The following is a 23,667-nucleotide window of genomic DNA, read 5'->3' as shown; positions in this document are numbered from 1 at the left end:
GTGGAGTTGTAGCATGTAGTTCAGACTTGCAGAAGTGCAGTTGTTTTTGCCTACAATTCTGCAACAAACAAAAAAAAGCACATCACGAATAAATCCCCATCCCAATAACTGTTTATTTATTTACAGATTTTACATTTTAGACCCCAAGAATCTTGTAAATCAACAGTGTTATTAACATAATGTCTATGCCACATGAGTGATCTGTGAATAATCCTGTAAACTATTGACTACATACCACTGTGCAATATTCTTTATTTTTGATACATTTGTTATAACAGTTAATGGTTTTCTGTCCAACTTTAAACAATTAAGGGAAAGACCAAACATTTTAGAGCAAACCTCCATTTTACACCATCATGTTTACATGAGATTATATCATAGCTTTCTTTTTAAATTCCAAGGAAAATACCTCTGCGATATCTGCAGATTACCCTTGCCTTGCCTCAACAGATTTCCTAGTCCACTGATACACATCAAGGGCAAGGTTTGGTTGTCTATACATGATACCTCTGAAGCAAAATGCAAGCAAGCAATATATACCATATTTACTCTCCTTTCTGTTCTTTCATCCTAAAGTAAGATGTACAGTATTCTGAAACATACACACTGATGGCAGTTAGGATGCTGGGGTTAGGGGGATATAAACTGTCAATATAACTTGATAGTCCATTCTGAATCATCCCACTACACACAAAGTGAAAAAGGAAGCCAGTCGATCACAATTAAGGACAGTGATATCTAAAACAATCTGTGTAACAGGTTGTTGGGTTTTGAATCAATGCAAAGGAACTAGTAAATTATGACTGTAGAATCTTAAATTGTGACTATCCTTCATATCTGTACATGTTAAGAAGATATTGATTTATTACCCATAGTCCCATAATTTCCCTCTTAAATAGTTAGATTCTGATTGTTAAAATAATATAAATCACAGACTTTCAAATGCCACTTCCTTTAGAGACAGTGATGGAACACCTAAAAAAAAAAAAAGAGAGACTATTCTGTAATCAGAAATAAAATGTGCATGAACTCTTATTTTACCGTCTTTACAGTAAATGCACTGTGTATGGTCTGGACATTAGATAGAACAGTCTATTTCTGGTTCTTGAGCAGTTCGTCAATCTGGGTTTTGAACATGTTCTTGACGTCCTCCAGGTCAAGTCTCAGCTCCTCTGCCTCCTCAGCCTTCTCTCCATACATCTGGAGGATGGTGTTGTGTCTCTGCTCCAGCTCCTACAACACAGTCAGTCACAGAACACAGGCTCAGAGGACAACACTAGATCTATATAGTCACAAGAGGGTTTACCCTAATTGACTTTACCTTTCCTTTATCTGTTCCTAGATGGTTATACATCTCTGCCCAGCAACTCATCTTGTGAGATGTCAGTTCTCACATAACATCTTGGTTTTTAAGTAAAGAATCACAACAAGGATTGACCCTAATATGATTACACTGGCTTAGTGGTACTTGTATTTCACTGGCTTAGTGGTATTTGTATGAATTGATCCTCTCCTCACCTGAAGTTGCACTTTCAGTGTGGGGATCTCCTTCACACTATCCTCCATCTCCTCATTCTGATTGGTCAATCTGACCATCTCCTCCGCCATGGACGAGCGAGTCCTCTCCAGACTAGAGATCTCCAGCTGAGGGAGAAAGGGATGGAGAGAGAGAGGGAGATGAGAAGCGAGTGGTAAGATCCTGGCAAGCACAGTTTTTCAACAACAGTATATTTGTAAATCATAAAATTCATTGAAAACTAGAAGGCATTTAAAGAAATGCATGTAGGAGACTTCCAATGGTAGTCCTCAAAGCAATGTGAAAGCAGTGTCAGGCAGGCAGCTGGTACCTGTAGCTGCGCTATCTCTCCCTCTCGGAGTTTGAGCTGGGACTGCAGGTTCTCTATGATGCTGGAGCCTCCACTGAGCCGAGCCGCCTCATACAGGTTGGTCCCACTCATAGACATGGTCATCGTCCCCAACGAGTGACCCAGAGAGTCCTCCTGATGAAATACAAAACAGGTCTTGTTAACCATTCAACCTCAAATGAACCAATTATGCAAAATAGTTAGGATTTGGCCCTTTGTCATAAGTTCCCTATTCATCTTGTTTTTTTTGTCATTTAGCAGACGCTCTTATCCAGAGCGACTTACAGTTAGTGACTGCATACATTTTTCATACTGGCCCCCGTGGGAAACGAACCCACAACCCTGGCGTTACAAGCGCCATGCTCTACCAACAGCTCTTACTGAGCTGCATGTAATAAACAAAAAAACATAACTTTCTAGGTCATCCCTAATACTGGGCTAGAAATGGGAGGTTGGCTGGGTACGAAAGGGTAAAAGGTGTGCCTGTGGCAAGTACCTGGGAGAAGGAGGAGTGCAGGCCGGCGTGATCTACCCCACTGATGGAGCTGGAACGGGACAGGGAGGGGGTGGATGAGGCTGGGGGCTCACCCACAGAGTGAACCAATACCTTCCGCTCCTAATGACAGAGAAACATCATATACATCAGGCCAGTCTCGCGCCACACAGATTGATTTAAGAACAGACACACAAGGCTGGTCATTGATATATAGAACAGACATTGATAAATATATATACCTTTTCCTTGAGGGCCTCTTGTGCTAGGTAGCATTTCTTCTTCTCTTGCTCCACCTTCATTTTCTCCATCTCCAGCTGATTGGTCAGGAGGAGCTGGTGGGAGGAACAGACAGAATAGAGGAGGTTACGGATGTGTGAGGAGCGTTGTTCCATTACTGCAGGGTGAGTAGGGCAGGGGAGTAAACATACCTTCTCCTTCTTGGCCTCCTCCTGTGCTCGAGTGTGCTCTCCCCTCAGATTATCCAGCTCCACATGCTCCCTAAACCATAAGGATGACAGAAAATGGGCATTAATGGAAAGGCTCCAAAGCTCTGTAATGGATAGCCGTCAGGTCCACCTTAATGAAAGCAAAGGCAACTGACTGCTGTGCAACAGTTTTAGTCTCACAGAGCCTATGAAAAAAGCCCTCCAGTACCTGCTGCTGTCATCCTCCAGTTTCTCCCGCCTGGTCTTCTCTGCGTCCAGCTGACCGTGGAGACGCCCTTTCTCTTGTCGAAGCAGGGAATTCTGGGACTCCAGCGAGGCCAGCTGGGCCTTAATGGCCATCAGCTCCTCGGTTGCTGCACGCTCCTTTTCCACGGCAACGGCAAGCTGGGCCTGTGCCTCCACTGTTGAGTTAAAGTGTGGGAGGTTAAATGAATTATATATATATATATATGACAGAATATATATATATATATATAGGAGCAATCGGTGGTCCAGAGAAGACTCTTAAAAAGCTTGTTACAAACTAGAGTAACTTTTGAGAGTAACCTAGTCGATCTGAGATGCTCTTCTCCAGTTTCTCCCATGATGCGGTCTGGCCCCCCAGCGAGGCCTGCAGGTTCTCAATCTGTCTGAGCAGGGGCCGCGTTGCCAAGGTAACACTCTGACTCAGCTCTTGGTTCCTGGTCTCCGCCCCCTGCAGTCTCTATGGAGACAACCGGCAAACACATCAATGTGTGACCTTTGACCCCTAACACACAAGCACGGCTTCCCCTTACAGTCAACTCCAAAGAAGACATGAGGAGAACAGGCCTGTGTGAGTGTCTCTTACCTGCTGCAGGTCACTGATCTCCTCCCTCAGGTAGTCTTCTTTCCTGGCCTGCTGCTGTTCAGCCCTCTGCAGAGCCAGCCGCAGATCAGCCACCTGGTTGACCAGAGCATCCTGCTGCATGCGGGCCTCCTCCTGGGCCTTCACCAGGGCCAGAGCCAGCTCCTCCTTGGCCTGGGTCTCCCTGCTCAAAGCAGCCTCCTGGGCCTCGCTGGCATGGCTGGCCTTGGCTTTGTGCAGCACCGCCAGCTCCCTCAGATCACAGACACACATTTGCATTTGAGTAATTTAGCAGACGCTCCTATCAAGAGCGAGTTAAAGGAGCAATTAGGGTTAGGTGCCTTGCTCATCGACATATGTTTCACCTAGTCGGCTCAGGGATTCGAACCAGCGACCTTTCAGTTACTGGCCCAACGCTCTTAACCGCTGGCTACCTTCCGCCACGTTACTACACTACACTGGCTTGGATATGTTGTATGAGTTGGTGCTTCTGTGACAGTCTTTACCTGTCAGAATGTTGTGTCTTTGTGGGATTTCAAAATTACAAGCACATCTGCACGTCTGAAGCAGGAGTTGGAAAAGTAGGGTGGAGTGAGCTAATATTTCACCTGTGCGAGTTATACTAGTAGAGTGAAGTACAGTATGTATCCTTACTTGTAGGAGTTGTCGAGGGCAGCCTGCAGGCTCCTGTTGTTTTCCAGGAGCTCCTCTGAGTCACTCTGGAGTTTGGTCATGTCCTTCTCCTGGTGTTCCACCACCACATTCAGCTTGTTAATGTTGTCCCTGTGCTGCTTCTCCACCTCCTCCTTCTCATCCAGAACCTACAGACACACACACACAGCCAGGCAGGGTTAAATACCAAATGGGCTTTCAGGATCAGGATAGACTTCTGATGACCACTGAAGTAATGCGATTTTTCTAAAATATATATATTTCCACTGACCTGCTGTAGGTGTTTGAGCTCTTCCTCCTGCTCTTTCAGCTTCTTGTTCTGTTTGGAGATTTTGGTCTCACTCTCCTTCTCCTTCACACGCAGCTTCTTGATGATGTTGGAGTGCTGCAGCTGCTGCTTGGACAGCTTTTCACCCTCTTCCAGCAGTTCTCGGATCTGCTCCTCCTTCTCTCTGATGATCTCCATAGTCTCGTTGGAGTTCAGTCTGGTGGACAGCTCTTCCCTCATCCCCTTGATCTCCTATGGAGGAAGCAGAACAGTAAAATAAACTGGAGAGCGTGTTCTTGAAGGCGGCTTTGTTCATAATGTGACTATCACGGTCACTAATGTTCAGTTATTTGACTCAATAATCTTAAAATCAATTATTATGGGGGTAGAGTAACCAGGGACAGTAATACCTGGCACAGACAGGGAGTAATAAGCTTGTGTTTTACCTTCTTGGCAATGTCCCTCTCCTTGCATGCTAGCTGGGCTTTCCTCTCTGTGTCTGCGATGCGCTGGGTGAACTCCTCCTTCAGAGACTGCACACTGGAACTCTCCTCCTTAAGACCTATCACCTCACTGCAACACAGAGAGACCCCTCAGTCTCTTAAAGGACCATCCTTTTCCATAGACTATACTTTACCATAGACACAACCAAGTGGACAAATTGGCCGACAAACTATTTGCTATTTGTTTCTTTACTATTCAAGTAGACGGGTTAGCTATGATCCCTTATTGATGTCACTTGTTAAATAGACTTCAATCAGTGTAGATGAAGGGGAGGAGACAGATTAAAGAAGGATTTTTTAAGACTTGAGACATGGATTGTGTATGTGTGCCATTCAGAGGGTGAATGGGCAACACAAAACATTTACAGTTGAAGTCAGAAGTTTACATACACCTTAGCCAAATACATTTAAACTCAGTTTTTCACAATTCCTGACATTTAATCCTAGTAAAAATTCCCTGTCTTAGGTCAGTTAGGATCACCACTTTATTTTAAGAATGTGAAATGTCAGAATAATAGTAGAGAGAATGATTTATTTCAGCTTTTATTTCTTTCATCTCATTCCCAGTGGGTCAGAAGTCTACAAACAATAAATTAGTATTTGGTAGCATTGCCTTTAAATTGTTTAACTTGGATCAAACGTTTTGGGTAGACTTCCACAAGCTTCCCACAATAAGTTGGGTGAATTTTGGCCCATTCCTCCTGATAGAGCTGGTGTAACTGTGTCAGGTTTGTAGGCCTCCTTGCTCGCACACGCTTTTTCAGTTCTGCCCACACATTTTCTATAGGATTGAGGTCAGGGCTTTGTGATGGCCACTCCAATACCTTGACTTTGTTGTCCTTAAGCCATTTTGCCACAACTTTGGAAGTATGCTTGGGGTCATTGTCCATTTGGAAGCTTTAACTTCCTGACTGATGTCTTGAGATGTTGTTTCAATATATCCACATCATTTTCCTTCCAAAAGGGGGTGCAACTCAATATTATGAAGGTGTTCCTTTTGTTTTGTACACTGCTTCTTTCTGCCCTTACAATGCATTTCAGACATGGGTTTTACACATTGTCAGGATCTTTATACTCACTCTTTAAGGTTGTCACACTCCTCCTCCAGCCTGGCCTTGTCTTTGCTGACTGACAGCAGCTGTAACTCCCTCTTCTCAAGGCGGCTTGACAGCTCATCAATTACCTACAAAAAAAGGATATTCCACAAACCAATGCATCAAAAACACTGATAAGGCACCTTGTTTCTAAACTTATTAAATTATTAGTCCTTCAGTCTTCTCACAGTCTCCATCAAAAGCGTTGTTCAAAACAGAGGTGCACATTGTATATTCATGATGGTTTGGGGGAATGCAGCTTATCCAGAGTGACTATTTACTTTGGCGTATGAACAGGATTGCCCAACCAAGTGTTTTACAATTCTGCTCTCCAGACGTTGGTATTTATAAAAGGGACACACCAACTCACGCACACACACACACTGTTCATTAAAAAGTGTTGTTACAAGTTACAAACGTCATGTTCTGAACAGGTGTGTTACCTTTTGAAGCTCCAGAATCTGACATGTTGACACTCCTCTTTTCTCCTCTGTTATTGGTGGGGGCAGCGGTTCCTCATGGTCAGGGGTGGGACCTGACAGTGTGACGTCCGCCTCTGATTCCTGTTCCTGTTCCATCAGGTCCTCAGGCTGCTCACTGTTAACAGGCGTGGCACTGCGACCACTCTCCTCCATCTCATTCTCATCCAGAGACTGATCCTTCATTGTTTCTGTTAGCCCCTCCTCGTCTTCTTCTTCCTCCTCCTGTTGCTTCTCCTCCTCTTCCCGTTCCTGTTCGGTGGTTGCCACTCTGACAGGCGGTGAAGGCGTGGGCCCTGCGGTGACAGACGCCAGCGTCCGGCTCCCTGGGATCTCATCGTCAGAGTTGACTTCACTGACACTGCGGCTGTCCAGGGACTGCATGCTGAACGAGTCGATGCGCTCAAAGGCATCTGAGGAGGATCCACAGCTCTCGGTCAGCTTGGGGTAGTCCTCCAGGCGGGGGAAGTCCCCACAGGCAGAGGCTGAGAGAAGCTGGAAGGAGCCCTGCATCAGGTGGAGGCCTGCTTTGGCCTCTGCCGTCTCCTGCCTGGAACTGGCTGAGCTCTCACTCTGCACACTCTCATGGTCCAAAACCTCAATGTCACTGGTGGTGGAGGTGCCTGAGGAGAAGGCGCTGACAGGAGGGGAGGGGGTGTTGCTCTGTCTGTCCTCCGATTTGGGGGAGGGTGTGTCACTCTGCCTGTCCCCCGCTTTGGGGTCTTTGGGCTCCAATAAGATTTCCCTAGGGGGTGTGGGAGGAGTTGGATTGAAGGGGGGCTCCATTTCAGTGTTGACGGTGGGTTCAGAGGTGTGAACAACATCATCATCAGGTTGGGTTTCTGAGGGAGTAAATGGTTGTTCTGTTTGTGCATCCTCAGAAACAGCAGTTGTATCCTCTACAGTTGATTCTATCCAGCTCTCACTGATTAGTGGACTGTCAGTGTCATCAGGAGCATCACTCTGAGCCAGGACTGGAGGGTCTGGTGTCTGAACGAGGACGATTTCCGAGGAAGACCATAGACTTGAGGACTCAGTCAGGACAGCCTGGTTCTCAGTAGCTTCCTTGTCTTCCAGTCGGTCGGTCTCTGTCAGGCCTGTCTTGTGAAGGTCCACGTCGTCCTTAACCACCGTCTCCATGTCCTCCTCATCCTTCTCCTGTGGCCGCCTGTGGGACTTGGTGGGCGGCACAGAGACAACCTGGTTGTCCATGACACCCTGGAGCTCTCCTGAGGGCAGAAAAGCACTGAAGAAGTTCTCTGTTTCATCCACAACCATGCGGGTGACAGGGGTTGTGATGGCCTCAGACGATGGGGGGAGAGTTGTGGTGCATTCCTCCGGAGGAGAGTCCCATTGTGTCATCCCCCATCCACTGCTCAATGGAGTCTTCCCTGGTAGATCTAACGGGAAAATCCTTGTTGGTTAATGTCCAGATGATAAGGACTTATAACAGTCAGACTCCAAACCATATCAAATATTTGCTTTATTGGGTACAGTACATTAGACACCTCTTCATGGACACCTCATCATGACTGCCTTCCTTATCAAGATGACTAGTGTCTTGCTTCCATTGGTAATCACATCAATTCAGAAATAATGTTCAAACGCAAAAGGTTGTATAATGTTGACCCCAAAACAACCACTGACAACAGCACACAGACATGCTAAGCTAGCTAGCTAGATAACGTTACTTCACCTACCGTCATAAGGCATTACCACTGTGTCACCCCATTCGTCTTCTTTAATGTCCAGAACTCGGTCGATGGATTTCTGAGCTGTTGTCAAAGCTTGTTTGGCAAAGCTTGACAGTTGGGTAGAGCTGAACCAACTCATGATAGCTGTCTATTGCTAGCTAGCTAACGTTAGTGAACAGGTTAGCTAGCTAGGAGTATGAACATCCAAATGAGGTTAGCTAACAAGAGACTTAACTTGTCAGCTTGAAATAATGTCCATTCCACGTAATGTGTCATATATTTTTAACGACAATCTCGATCTAGTATAGCTAAGTTACGTTACTCCAAAAAAGGAAATGCGAAGCAAAGCAGCGAGTTGTCTAACTTGGATACCTAGCTACTAGCTGACAACAATCAGGCAAACCTTTCATCGATCCACGTCAAAGAATACTCCAGAAAGAAAGCTAGGTAATCCATAAGGTGCAATGAAACGCCTCGCCTCAATCATGACATGACTGTTTAAATGTTATGCTATTTCATGAACCGTCTTTCCCCTGCACTGTCGATTTGTTTTGGTATTTTTGGCAACTGGCTAGCTAGCTACTTCCTTTCCACGTAGCAGCAACCACCCACATGTGACGTCATTATACAGTCCGATGAAATGGGTGCTCCTGTCCTGACCTAGGGCGAGCTCGTTTTGCATGGCCCGGTGGCCTGGTTAGGTAGAGATTTATAGGACCAATGAAATGCTTTAGGACCAATGAAATGGTCTACAATAAGCGACATCCGTACACCCGGGGCACCATTCTTAGTAGTGGCAATATGACCACAGGGGTCTGGCGAATATTCAGAAAATACATGTATATTTCTTGGAGTAGTACTTCTCCACATTAGCGCTTACAAATGTGTATGCACCATTGAATAACTTGGAAGTATAATTATTACTAGGCTACAGACATAATGTTGATGTTTGTTCACACAAAAATACCCCAAAAACGTTAGGAACACTTTTGAACGTGATGGATATGCAACAAGGAAAACCATTTACCCACTCAGGCCTGAAGTCTCAATCATAAATCTCCCCAGACTTTGCTCTTCAAACTCAGCTTTATCTCATAGGACGAGCATGTTCTCCCCAACATCAACCACCAGACGTCGTTGTTATTACTTTGCCAACAGAATACAGCGTGAAACTATGTTTTGCAGTGTGTTTAATTGAAAATATGTAAATCAATGCATTTCATCTCCAGTTCTTTGTCAGACTTGTAAACACACAGAAGATATGTTTTGTATAGGAAAACATTTATTCCAGTTGTGTCTGGGCGTGTGAAACCCCGTGAAAAATTACTGCAACGAAATCAAAAACATTAATAAAGACCTCACGAGAAACTGTAAAAGAATAAAACATTTTTTTAAAGTATGGTACTGTTCTCTTTTCTCCAGTGCAAGAGAGCTTATGAGGTTGCAGTGCATATAACACAGAGATTTCACTAACTGTTCCAGATATCAAATATGACAGTGGAGTAGTTTGCCTTTCCAGAATCAAATGCGTAGATAGAGACTTGAGTCTTCACTTGGCTGCAGGCTGAAAGGTTATCTTGACATTTTAAATAAATATAGAGGTATTAGACAACAATTTATTACCAGTTACCTTTCATCATACCATTCTTAACCTGAAAGCTGTAAACAGAAAACCCACCTTTCGCTGTGGTGTACAGACCATCAACATAATTAAACAAACACCATGTTGTTCAGAGGAATGTAGGCACTGCAGACAATGCAGAAAGTCATGAAGCTGTCGTGAAATGCATATTCACGTACATGTACTTATGGACTTGTCTAGAGATAATCAGCTATTGAAAACTCACCTTGATGCTATTTTGAAGACCCCCGTGGCACAAGCAGCTAAAATGGGTGAGGGAGTAAAAAAAGCAGTTACCGTATCTATTTACTAAAAGCAAACACAGAAGGTCCTATCACACAACCTTGTTGCAGAGCGGTCTGTTCCAGAATACACATCTAATGCTGTCTAATGTTTAATCCAGGTCATAACACTTTATTTACATTTTAACTAGCTAAATAAAACGTGCACATTTCCTTTAGTGTCTAATCATTTACCATGTTAGAAATTGCATAATTCAAATCTGGTATTGGAATAAGAGAAAACATAATCAAGAGATATTCAATCCAAGCTAAATTTATTATATGCAAAATGTATGTATGATAAGTATGAAGGTTCGTATACGGGCTCACTGAAAAACCACGCAGGGCAGACAGAGAACTAGAATTATTGTTTACAGATTCTTTCTCAAATACTCTGACAGAAAGCCTCCACCTCTTCTGTTGGCCAACCAGAGCAAAGGACTGAGTGTGGTCCAGACTCCATTCAGCCAATCCGTTGGCGCAGGGGTTGGTCCCAACTCCTCGGCACTCCATTTGTTGCCAGGCATAGTTGCTATGATAATAACCTGCGAAGTCAGCACCCAAAAGACACCATTCCACTGTACTCCATGTTCAAGGACAGTTTCACAGACTACAAAGAGAGAGTGTTCGTATCTGTAAGAAATACAAGTCTTATCTGTCCTACCCCTAACGTTCCTTACATGAATAACAACAGCCTGTTATGTGAAACAATTTATATCAGTACAGTTCATTAATGCATTCCTTCCAAGCTATTCATCACATACAGATCCAATTATGAGAAAAATAGAACCCAACAATTCCCCCTTTTGACGCCCTCTAGGGTGTCACTCATTAAAATACAATACAAACGAAAATAAACACTTTTATTAATAGACAATTTGATAATAAAAGTCCTTCAGTCCTTCCATCTACACCCAACTTGCAAACGGTTGGCTACAAGTCACCCAGGCACTTCAAACCTTCACATAAGGAAAGACAAACATTCTCAATGGTTAACTTGATTAATAAAGCATAAAACACAGGATTAATAGAACACAAAACATAAGATTATTAAAACATAAAATACCAACAGGGAAGTAAATTTTTGGCCCCCTTTAGACACCCTCTAGAGTGTCACTCCACCAAGCCTGGTAGGTCATATCCTTCATTCCTTAGGTCGGAGTCCGGGATTGGGCCGTATCTCACCATCTGTTTGGAAACCACCTTCTCCATCTCCTTTTCTCACCAACCCTCAGACACAGGAAATAAGACAACATCCACAAAGAACAAGTATACCCATAGAAGCTATAACTTCACCCAGAATAGTCACAACAATAGTTTTCCATTTACCAAATATGTTATCAAACCAACCGTTTATGGAGCTATCAATACCAGAGTTCTCAACCAGTTCGTTCGCCAGCGTGGTGAGTCCCTGAAGCGCTTTGGTCACGGACCCGTCCGGTGCTGTGTTGTTGGAGATGAAAGTACAGCACATATATCCAAACAGAACACAAACCCCGTCCCGCTCAGCCAAAAGCATATCTAAAGCTATTCTATTCTGCCATGTCATTAAGCTAGGGTGCCGCTGTCTGCTCAGCTAATCCCTTTATTGCATCACGAGTGTGGTTTATAAATCTTTTGCTGGTTATATTAAATATAATTTATCCAATCTACATTTTTATTAATTGTTGACCACCAGAAAATACTTGATTCAAACCCAGCTGCGATCTGATTGTGGATCCCATCAATATATATCCTTTCATCAAAGGATCCCGGGAGGAGGTCCTACTTTCTATGTGACAACTCACCAGTCTCTGACACGTTTGATTATTTGCGTATGTAGGTGAGTTCACAATCAGTTATCACCACACATCCATCAGATGTCAGCACGGGCCTGGTTTTGGTTCCTAAAATCCTCTGGCTGCAACAAAGAGGAGAGATTAGTCATGGTCTCTTTTAGTTGTGATATTCTCTGTGTGGGAGCAGGAGCTAAGATGCCTTACCCTGTCTCCTATCTTATTAGTCCTAGAAAAACAATTAGAATCCCCTGTGACTTCAAACTGAGGCAACCCAGGTCGGGATGACTTTGTTATCGGGGGATACAGATAGTGCAAGTTACCATAAGACTTTTTCACCACATTCCCAGGTGGCTTGCATGGAGGATAAACCTGACAGAGAGTCAAAGCCTGTCAAGGGGAACGGAGTAGTTGTTAACCTTGGTTTGGCTGTCCTACAGGCATAACAGTCCTCTTTATACCGTATACTGAACCCATTCCAACCACAGGTTAAAATCTATTTACTCCGTCTCCATCTGTACTACTTCCTTCAGGTCTATAGTTTGCACTGTCTCACTACCTCCCTCAGAGAGGTTTACTCTATAGGGTGCCCCAGTTGAAGAGGATATCTCACCTGTCAGGTCTGTAATCTGTTTTAGCATAATTCAGACTTTCAGACAGTACCTACCCTTATATGGGTCGCACTGCCATTTCTGATAATTCCCTACTTTCACAATACTCCACCTGTCCCTAAACTGTGTATGGAGATTGGTGATGTCCTTCCCTAAAGTCCCTAGTATTTCCCCTTTTCCCTACGTCTAGCTGTCTCCTATGCCTTTTCAACTTGTGTTAGGTTAACTACCACTTCTGGCTGAAACAGGAGGGTCCGTGTGTGTTAGGAATATGGCCCCCACAATCAGACAGCTACCTACCGTCGGGAGACCTGTGAATCCCCACCCTCGCCCTGAGAACATGTCAGACGCCAGAGGCCAACCCATTGCTTCACCTTCTATCGAACTCACACAGGGATGATCAGACAGGGTAAGGGAATCTTCGTTAAGGAGCCAACCCCCGAGCCCTAGTGGTGATCGGATCTTTCTCCTAACTCTGTGTTTGTTCGTCAGGTGTAGCTGGGTTTACCTTTTTGCAGTGAGTGACATGCACCCAGATGGATCTCTCAGCTATTCTGCTGGCAAAGGCAGTACTTGGTAGGGCCCTTCCCGCCAGGCCTGCTTCAGTCTCCTTTTTGACACATGATTTGGCCATGTGTCAATATTACCACCTACCTAAACAATCACTTTAGTTAATATTGGTAATTCATTATCCAATTGCCATTCCTCCACTCTCTCTTCTGTTATTTTATGGTTCAAATCAAATATATTATTACCAAATTATAATCTTCTTCACAATTTTCACAGTACTATAAATTACCCTCAACTTAGTAAAATAAACTATCTTAAAGTCCTCCTCTCATGCCTTTAGAATTTACTAGTGTGGATGATTAATTAACACCAGAATGTTAAAACAGAGTTCAGAGGCAATTGAAATCATTTAACGAACTGTTTAATCCCATAGTATACTAAACATTACCATTATTCTAAATATTTCATAAGTGTTCATTAAGTCCTCATGACATTCATTCTCATAAGAAATCATATATACCCCAAACTCAGACAAAAGCTAAAAAACTCCATAAAATTCACTGTGTGCTCCTCTAAGACCTATCACCCTTGACCTGCTGAAACCCCCCCAAAATTCAAACAACAAGGCTTTATAAACATCATACTAGGTGTGTTGTTTTTTGTTTGAAAAACCCAATTTGAAAAACAACCACAAATAGCCAGGCCTTAATTTGGTAGCTCACTTTTATGACCTAAATACTGCCTAACTCCACTACTGCTCCCCTAGCCCTTGGCAACATTCCAACGAGATGAGCTAATCTCTTTCTCCTGGTTATCCCCAGTCTTAACCCATCAATAATTGTTTGTATCAATCTAATTCCTCATTTCCCGCTAAACCATTTCAGTTCGCTATTCAATTTATTTAACTGTTCTCTCTGATTATGCCCTAATTAATGAAACAACTACTTGCTATCGTTGATTAGCATACATTTAATGATGTTTCTACCATCTGAACTGTACTGTCTCTCACCCTCCCCTTGCTCCTTCGGGGAGAGCGCATGGTAACCGTATAACATATCTTCATAGACTTTTCTAGAATACTTCTATTTAAGCTATCTAATTCAACCTTTCACATTTCTCAATCCACATAGTAATCTAGGTATATAGCCCCACTGCGAAAGCTTTGTCTACTGTCCCTACCTGTGTTCGAACCAGGGACATCGCCAGTCACTCCACACCATCTACGATTCTCTCAAAGTAAATACTTTCACGTCGCACATCCAGCCACGTCATCACCCCCGTCTAGCCAGCCCTTCCGTCTCAAACACCCTAGTAGCCAAAATAAAACACACTCTAACAGCGTTCTGCATTTTCCTCTATCATCGGGTTTAAGAACTAACGTAACAACATTAACTATTCTCTATTGCTGTAGTAACGTCTTGTTTGGTTCAGTTTATTTATTACGGAGTGTCCATAATACTATAATAATACATAATCGAATTCCCCTCATGCATACAGATTTCACCTTATGCCATTGAAATGCCAAATAAACCATAATAGTTCAATGGAGCCCCCTATTGGCTCTCCCCTACCTATACATTACTTCCATAACCACATTAGTTATGGTCCGATTAGCAATTAAACCTTATCACATGATCAAACAACGCCACAACCTTAAACTCATATGGGGCGGCAGGCAGCTTAGTGATCAATAGCGCCGCGCCAACAACCGAGAGGTCGCCGGTTCCAATCCCCGAGCCGACCAGGCGAAAAATCTGCCGATGTGCCCTCGAGCAAGGTACTCAACCCTAATCGCTCCTGCAAGTCGCGTCTGCCAAATCACCAAAAATGCAAATGTAAATATTCTCTACTTTCTCACCCATCTCATCCCTCGTCAGAAACCCACAGGCACCTCTCAAATAATCACCCCGTGGTGTTCCCAGCCAACTCCAGTCTTTCCTCGCTCCAAAAGCCACACTTTCGCTCTCTCCAGCCCCTCCCCTCGCAACTCTCTCTTCAGCTTTTGAGGAGCTGTGTTTCCAATATTCTGTCGTTATTTAAGGTACTTTAATCTAGTTATTTAAATCAAATTATTCCCACCTAATTAGTTAAAGTTGGTGCATGTTTATATTTAAACGATAAACCGAATTATTTCAGTCTAATTGTTTAACCAGTATTTTGCAGGGTCAAACATCAAACGTTAAATCAAATAATAAACCGAATTGCTTCAACACAACTATTCAAAACCAGTATTATGCTATGTCAAACATCAATAACAGGTTATACGGTTTTAAGCAACCACAAACCCAACAGTTATCCCCAAATTTATACAGTTTGGACAGGCACAGACGTCTTTGATTCCCAATTAGTTTTCTATCAAGGTATACAGGTTTATCATTCACACTCTCATGCATACGTCACCCCTGTCTTAAAGAATTTTAAGTGTCTCCTTTGAACCTAGTCATATCTAGTCTGAACTGATATGTGCCATAGCGTCGCACTGCCTATTTATTTAAAGTACCTCCTATGGGTGTATTTTGTTAACGTTTGCACAATTTAAACTTTGTTTCCTAATTGTAATTCTCATTATTTACCGTTTTAAAATATTGTTTGTATTCTCAGCCAAAATGGTACACAGTTATTACACAGTTAAACGTAGTATACAGTTATCACACAGCAAAAATAGTACACAGTTATCACACTCACTCACAATACACAGTCATAATCCTATCACACAGTCAAATATGTCACACAGTCATAAATGACACACTTACAATCGACACACAATCTATTTGGGCACACAGCCTCCTCTGTTTGGGCACACAGCCTCCTCTGTTTGGGCACATAGCCTCCTCTATTTGGGCACACAGCCTCCTCTATTTGGGCACATAGCCTCCTCTATTTGGGCACACAGCCTCCTCTATTTGGGCACACAGCCTCCTCTATTTGGGCACACAGCCTCCTCTATTTGGGCACACAGCCTCCTCTATTTCCCATGGGTTTAACCATCACAATTATCAAACATTTGCATAGTACATTATGAAATCGAAGTAGTATACTGTAATTGTTATTTATAGTAGAATAGGGTTCACTTACATCAAACAGGTGTTTCACAAAATTAATTTGGATAAAGCCAATGTGCAAAACTTCAGTTATATTACAATAGGTGTTTTGCTTACCTTTATAGAAGCCCGGGCAATTTGTGAAACACAGTTCGATGACAGTGATGTCCAATAGGCTGGGTGAATTCCAGCGAAGTTCCGCCACCAGATCACAGTCGGAGGTCACCAATTGTTAGAAATTGCGTAATTCAAATCTGGTATTGGAATAAGAGAAAACATAATCAAGAGATATTCAATCCAAGCTAAATTTATTATATGCAAAATGTATGTATGATAAGTATGAAGGTTCGTATACGGGCTCACTGAAAAACCACGCAGGGCAGACAGAGAACTAGAATTATTGTTTACAGATTCTTTCTCAAATACTCTGACAGAAAGCCTCCACCTCTTCTGTTGGCCAACCAGAGCAAAGGACTGAGTGTGGTCCAGACTCCATTCAGCCAATCCGTTGGCGCAGGGGTTGGTCCCAACTCCTCGGCACTCCATTTGTTGCCAGGCATAGTTGCTATGATAATAACCTGCGGAGTCAGCACCCAAAAGACACCATTCCACTGTACTCCATGTTCAAGGACAGTTTCACAGACTACAAAGAGAGAGTGTTCGTATCTGTAAGAAATACAAGTCTTATCTGTCCTACCCCTAACGTTCCTTACATGAATAACAACAGCCTGTTATGTGAAACAATTTATATCAGTACAGTTCATTAATGCATTCCTTCCAAGCTATTCATCACATACAGATCCAATTATGAGAAAAATAGAACCCAACAACCAGCAATAACCACGTTACCATCCAGTTTTTATGCGAGTAAAGTCATACAGTATATACACATTTTAAAAATGACAGCTGTGATGGAAACAGGTAGTTTCGGTAAAATGATATAAATGCAGACAGATAATTTGTTCGTTCGACATGGTGGGATCTTTTTGTGTCGGTAATATTAATTATACGAGAAATGGTGGTGGAAACGCCTTTATGAGTCAATTTGGAGTCACCCGATTATATGGTGTGTGGTCCTCCCACTGACTCGGGAAACCATGCAGTTTATTAGGCTACAGATTAAATAATTGATGATGAACTTCACAGTGTTCTTGATGCTCCTTTGCAATAAATATCGAGGGACTTACTCTGGTGACATGAGGATCGATGCTTGACTGCCGTTAGACAAATAAAAAATATTCTCGCTCTTATTCATAATAATCTCATCATGTAGACTAGCCTACCAGCACATCCTACCCACACGGTATCTACGAGCGGTTGACTAGAGTAGGCACATTTGCTATTCAACGAAACAGTATTTGTACAAAAAGCTGTGAAGAATTTGTAGTTAATCATATCAGTAATGTTAGTTCATCATATCAAGAGCTGTAGCTCCGCCCACAGGTGAAGAGGAGCCGAGCATGCTGGGTGATCTCCAGGCAGCTCAGAGAAGAAGATCAGCAGCTCGAGAGTATTAAAGTGAGAGAAAGGTCCAGCCATCCTTGTGTTTTCCCACCAGTTAGCTTTCATTGTGTTAGCCAAGGCCAGTGTGCGTCCTTGTTGATATACCACACACACACACACACACACACACACACACACACACTTTGGTTGAAGCAAGTTGCCAGACCACTAAGTGCCTTAGCCCATCCATACTACATATACTGTGTGGTGTTGTTCCGTGCTTGTGCATCTTCAGCGTTATTAAACCACCTCAACTGGAATCCTACCGTCTGTCATCTGTGCCATTACCAGCACACGGGAGCGAACACATAAAGTAAAACCTAACCTAAAGAATATACAGTCCACCAAGTCCTCACTTACAGTATTTGTGACAAAACTATCGGTAGAGTTGAAAATGCAATGGAAACACATTTACATTTTAGTCATTTAGCAGACGCTCTTATCCAGAGCGACTTACAGTTAGTGAATACATATTTTTTTATACTGGCCCCCCATGGGAAACAAACCCACAACCCTGGCGTTGCAAACACCATGCTCTATCAACTGAGCTACATCCCTGCCGGCCATTCCCTCCCCTACCCTGGACGACGCTGGGCCAATTGTGCGCCGCCCATGAGTCTCCCGGTCGCGGCCGGCTGCGACAGAGCCTGGATTCGAACCAGGATCTCTAGTGGCACAGTTAGCACTGCGATGCAGTGCCTTAGACCACTGCGCCACTACATTCACGCACTGATTTGTATCCTCAACCAATCCGCTGGGTGGAAACACTTGTGGGAAAATGTGCATATTTTCTTTATACCGATTTTACAATATTCGCAAGAAAATCTGTCGCCAATTGGATGGAGACCTAGCTACAGATTGTATTTGTGGACGCCACAGCCGGGATAATCCTCTTTACAACACCTGCAGCCTGCAGCGTGTGAAGAAAAATAAAACATTCGCTGTAACAATACAACACTGGCTCAAATTGAAAACAAACTTACAAATCTAATATTTTCAATATGATACGAGCCTATGAAAGAAAAATACATTCAACAACAATGTATTCCTTTTTTTGCATGATGCATAATCAATCATTTGTATATCTAATAGACTGGCTTTTTACAGTGATCATGGAAATATGTGCAGGACATAAGGGTACTTGAACAAGCAAAGACTAGATTGCTTTTGAATTGATCTATTGTTTAATCTAGAATACATTTTGTAATAACATACCAACATGCTGTTTATTCACCTCCTGGTAATTATAGAGTAGAGTCCACAAACTATTATGTGGAATTCTGGGTGCAGGAGGGGCTGTAACTTTGAGCTGGATGCTGGATTTGACATCCAGTATAGAATTCAGCTCAGAGTTACATCCAGCATCCGGATCAGAGTTACATCCAGCATCCAGCTCAGAGTTACATCCAGCATCCGGCTCAGAGTTACATCCAGAATCCATCTCAGAGTTACATCCAGCATTAGGCTCAGCATTACATCCAGCATCAAGCATCCGGCTGAAAGTTACATCCAGCATCCGGCTCAGAGTTATATCAAGCATCAAGCATCCGGCGGAGTTACATCCATCATCTGGCTCAGAGCTACATCCAGCATCTGGCACAGAGTTACATACGGCACAGAGTTACATCCAGCATCCGGCACAGAGTTACATCCAGCATCTGGCTCAGAGATTCATCAAGCATTCAGCACAGAATTACATCCAGCATCCAGCTCTGTTACATCCAGCAGGAGCCATGTGTACCAGTCTTCAAAATAAGAGTCACCCATTATGTCATGCCAAAATAAAAATCCTGTATTACTGATTTCAAAATAAGAGTCCCTCGCTTTGTCATGCCAAAATAAAAGTCAGGCGATTTACAATTTCTAAATAAGAGTCCTTCGCTTTGTAACGCTAAAATATGTCCTGCGATTTCCAATTTCTAAATATGAGACCCTTGATTTGTCATGTATGTTTTTTTAATGTATATTTTATTTCATTTCAATAGTAATATAACACCCTGGGGGGAATGTTATACAATTAATTGTCAAGGCACAGATATACATTAAACACATTTACATTTTAGCAGACGCTCTTATCCAGAGCGACGTACAGTTAGTGAGTGCATACATTATATTTTAAATGTTTCATACTGGCCCCCCGTGGGAATCGAACACACAACCCTGGCGTTGCAAACGCCATGCTCTACCAACTGAGCTACATCCCTGCCGGCCATTCCCTCCCCTACCTTGGACAACGCTGGGCCAATTGTGAGCCGCCCCATGGGTCTCCCGGTCACGGCTGGCTATGACAGAGCCTGGAATCAAACCAGGATCTCTAGTGGCACAGCTAGCACTGCGATGCAGTGCCTTAGACCACTGCGCCACTCTGGAGACTGTGTCATGCTGTTAACCCACCCCTTTGTTTGTGTTCACCCAACTTATGTTAGGTTGCATCTGATCAGAACGGTCGCAGTCGGCATTCCAATTCATCCCAAAGGTGTTCGATGGGGTTGAGGTCAGGACTCTGTGCAGGCCAGTGAAGTTCTTCCACACCAATCTTGACAAATCATTTCTGTATGGACCTCGCTTTGTGCACTGGGGCATTGTCATGCTGAAACAGGAAAAGGCCTTCCCCAAACTGTTACCACAAAGTTGGATTCACAGAATCGTCTAGAATGTCATTATATGCTGTAGTGTTAAGATTTCCCTTCACTGGAACTAAGGGGCCTAGCCCGAACCATGAAAAACAGCCCCAGACCATTATTCGTCCTCCACCAAACTTTACAGTTGGCACTATGCATTCCGGCAGGTAGTGTTCTCCTGGCATCCACCAAACCCAGATTCGTCCATCGGACTGCCAGATGGTGAAGCGTGCTCGGCCATGGAAACCCATTTCATGAAGCCCCCGATGAACAGTTCTTGTGCTGAAGTTGCTTCCAGAGGCAGTTTGGAACTGTGGATGTATTTCAAGGCCTACCTTCAAACTCAGTGCCTCTTTGCTTGACATCATGGGAAAATCAAAAGAAATGAGCCAAGACCTCAGAAAAAAAATTGTAGACCTCCACAAGTCTGGTTCATCCTTGGGAGCAATTTCCAAACGCCTGAAGGTACCACGTTCATCTGTACAAACAATAGTACGCAAGTATAAACACCATGGGACCACGCAGCCGTCATACCGCTCAGGAAGTAGACGCATTCTGTCTCCTAGAGATGAACGTACTTTGCTGCGAAAAGTGCAAATCAATCTCAGAACAACAGCAAAAGGACCTTGTGAAGATACTGGAGGAAACAGGTACAAAAAGATCTACTATATATCCACAGTAAAACGAATCCTATATCGACATAACCTGAAAGGCCGCTCAGCAAGGAAGAAGCCACTGCTCCAAAACCACCATAAAAAAGCCAGACTACGGTTTGCAACTGCACATGGGGACAAAGATCGTACTTTTTTGAGAAATGTCCTTTGGTCTGATGAAACAGAAATAGAACTGTTTGGCCATAATGACCATCGTTATGTTTGGAGGAAAAAGGGGGTTGTTGTAGGCCGAAGAACACCATCCCAACCGTGAAGTACGGGGGTGGCAGCATCATGCTGTGGGGGTACCTTGCTGCAGGAGGGACTGGTGCACTTCACAAAATAGATGGCATCATGAGGAAGGAAAATGATGTGGATATATTGAAGCAACATCTCAAGACATCAGTCAGGAAGTTAAAGCTTGGTCGCAAATGGGTCTTCCAAATGGACAATGACCCCAAGCATACTTCCAAAGTTGTGGCAAAATTGCTTAGGACAAAAGTCAAGGTATTGGAGTGGCCATCACAAAGCCCTGACCTCAATCCTATAGAACATTTGTGGGCAGAACTGAAAAAGCGTGTGCGAGCAACGAGGCCTACAAACCTGACTCAGTTACACCAGCTCTGTCAGGAGGAATGGTCCAAAAAGCTTGTGGAAGGCTACCCAAAACGTTTGACCCAAGTTAAACAATTTAAAGGCTATGCTACCAAATACTAATTGAGTGTATGTATACTTCTAACCCACTGGGAATGTGATGAAAGACATAAAAGCTGAAATAAATCATTCTCTCTACTATTATTCTGATATTTCACATTCTTTAAATAAAGTGGTGATCCTAACTGACCTAAAACAGAGAATATTTACTAGGATTAAATGTCAGGAATTGTGAAAAACTGAGTTTAAATGTATTTGGCTAAGTTGTATGTAAGCTTCTGACTTCAACTATGTTATTTATATACATATATTTGACATCATATGATTTCCTTTTCATCAACAAGTAATATTACTTAGAGAGAAAACCCTGCAGAGTACACAACTTATAATGTGGTAACTGGTACTTAGACCAAAACCAAAGAAAGAAAATGTATAAATACATTTGTAATGGTTGTTATTTTGACTATTGCAACTGTCAACACAGAAAAAAATACCACAACATATCACACAGATGTTTATGTAAATGATTAATGAGATACACATAATGAAACATCATGGGAATGGCGATATTTTAGGGGTGGTATTAGCAATGCATTCAGCTACAAGTGTTTGTGACAGACAATACTAACCTAGGGACAGCAGTCAGGATTAATCAAATCATATCTGGAAAGGGTAACAAAATATGTCGTCAACATGTAATTAATGTAACACTCTGGCTCTATGGACGTTTATATTGAGCCAGGGTTGTTCATTTTCTTGTGTTTGGGTGTATTTCATTTGGTGGTGTTGGGGATGGGTGAGTTTCATTACTGTAACACTCTGGCTCTATGGACGTTTATATTGAGCCAGGGTTGTTCATTTTCTTGTGTTTGGGTGTATTTCATTTGGTGGTGTTGGGGATGGGTGAGTTTCATTTTGTTTGTGTCATGTGGTGATTGGTCGATGACTCCCAATCAGAGGTAACGAGTGTCAGCTGTCGGCTCGTTATCTCTGATTGGGAGCCATATATATTCTGTGTGTTTTCTCCTTTGTGTTGTGGGTTATTGTTTCTGTGTTGCTGTTAGTCTGTATCAGTATTTTGAACTTCACGTATCGTCATTTGTTGTTTTCTTCGTGGTTGCTTTATTAAATAAGTCATCATGTTCACTCCACGCGCTGCGTATTGGTCCGCTCCTTCAGACGATCGTGACAGAATAACCCACCACAAGAGGACCAAGCAGCGTAACAAGCGGCAACAGGACCTACCTACACAGGAGCCGAGGGTCTGGACATGGGAAGAGCTTTTGGACGGAAAAGGGTCCTGGACGTGGGAAGAAATCCTGGACGGCATGGATCGCCGTCCATGGAGGGAGACAGAGGAGAGGCGACGGAAAGAGGAAGCGCGGAGTCGAGGCTGGAAGCCCGTGGTTACTCCCCCAAAAATTTTTGGGGGGGGGCACATGGCTTGGGCGCCTGGGCAGCAGGAGGCTGCCACAGGGAGAGCTGGAGAGAAGGCTATTGGATTACGGGAGCCATTGGCGAGTAGAGGGAGGGAAGTTGTTGTGGCACGGCATGAGAGACTGAAGTGTGTTACCAGTCTGGTCCGGTCCGTTCTTGATCCCCAGTTAAGGCCAGTGGTGGGTGTTCCCGGTACGTACCGGTCTGTTCCTACTCCACGCACCAGGTCCACGATGTGCGTCGCCAGCCCGGCCCGGCCTGTTCCGGCCACTCGCACCAGGGATAAGGTGCGCGTCGCCAGCCCAGCCCGGCCTGTTCCTGCTCCACGCACGAATCCTACGGGGTGCGTCACCAGTCGGCCAGAGTCTGCCGTCTGCCCAACGGCGCCTGAACTGCCCGTCGGCCCTATGGCGTCTGAACTGCCCGTCTGTACTGAGCCTGCAAAGCCGCCCGTCTGCCATGAGCCTTCAGAGCCGTCCGCCAGATCGGAGCCGCTAGTGCCTTCCGCCAGACAGGAGCCGCTAGAGCCTTCCGCCAGACAGAATCATACACCTGCTATGGAATCAGCAGGAGCCGACGCAGCCCATACTAGACTGGAAGCTCAGGTTCGGAACCAG

General features: G+C 43.7%; 1 protein-coding gene across 1 annotated transcript; it reads right to left on the bottom strand.

Moving 5' to 3' along the window:
* Nucleotides 1-93: 93 nt before the first annotated feature.
* Nucleotides 94-8,959, bottom strand: LOC311138401 (TATA element modulatory factor-like). Its single transcript, XM_084173071.1, has 15 exons — nt 8,350-8,959; nt 6,614-8,049; nt 6,156-6,259; nt 5,020-5,146; nt 4,577-4,825; nt 4,288-4,454; nt 3,637-3,886; nt 3,354-3,510; nt 3,016-3,208; nt 2,790-2,859; nt 2,601-2,693; nt 2,362-2,481; nt 1,848-2,000; nt 1,519-1,644; nt 94-1,233 (listed from the first exon to the last, which is right to left on the bottom strand). The coding sequence occupies exons 1-15, from the start codon at nt 8,480-8,482 to the stop codon at nt 1,093-1,095; spliced, it is 3,519 nt and encodes a 1,172-aa protein (XP_084029197.1). The 5' UTR covers nt 8,483-8,959; the 3' UTR covers nt 94-1,092.
* Between the last annotated feature and the right edge of the window lie 14,708 nt (nt 8,960-23,667).

Source organism: Coregonus lavaretus, assembly GCF_964263955.1.
Source record: "Coregonus lavaretus genome assembly, chromosome: 12".
In the NCBI taxonomy this organism is placed as follows: Eukaryota; Metazoa; Chordata; class Actinopteri; order Salmoniformes; family Salmonidae; genus Coregonus; species Coregonus lavaretus.
The sequence above is the reverse complement of the archived record's forward strand: the minus strand, read 5'-3'. Positions and strand labels throughout refer to the sequence as shown.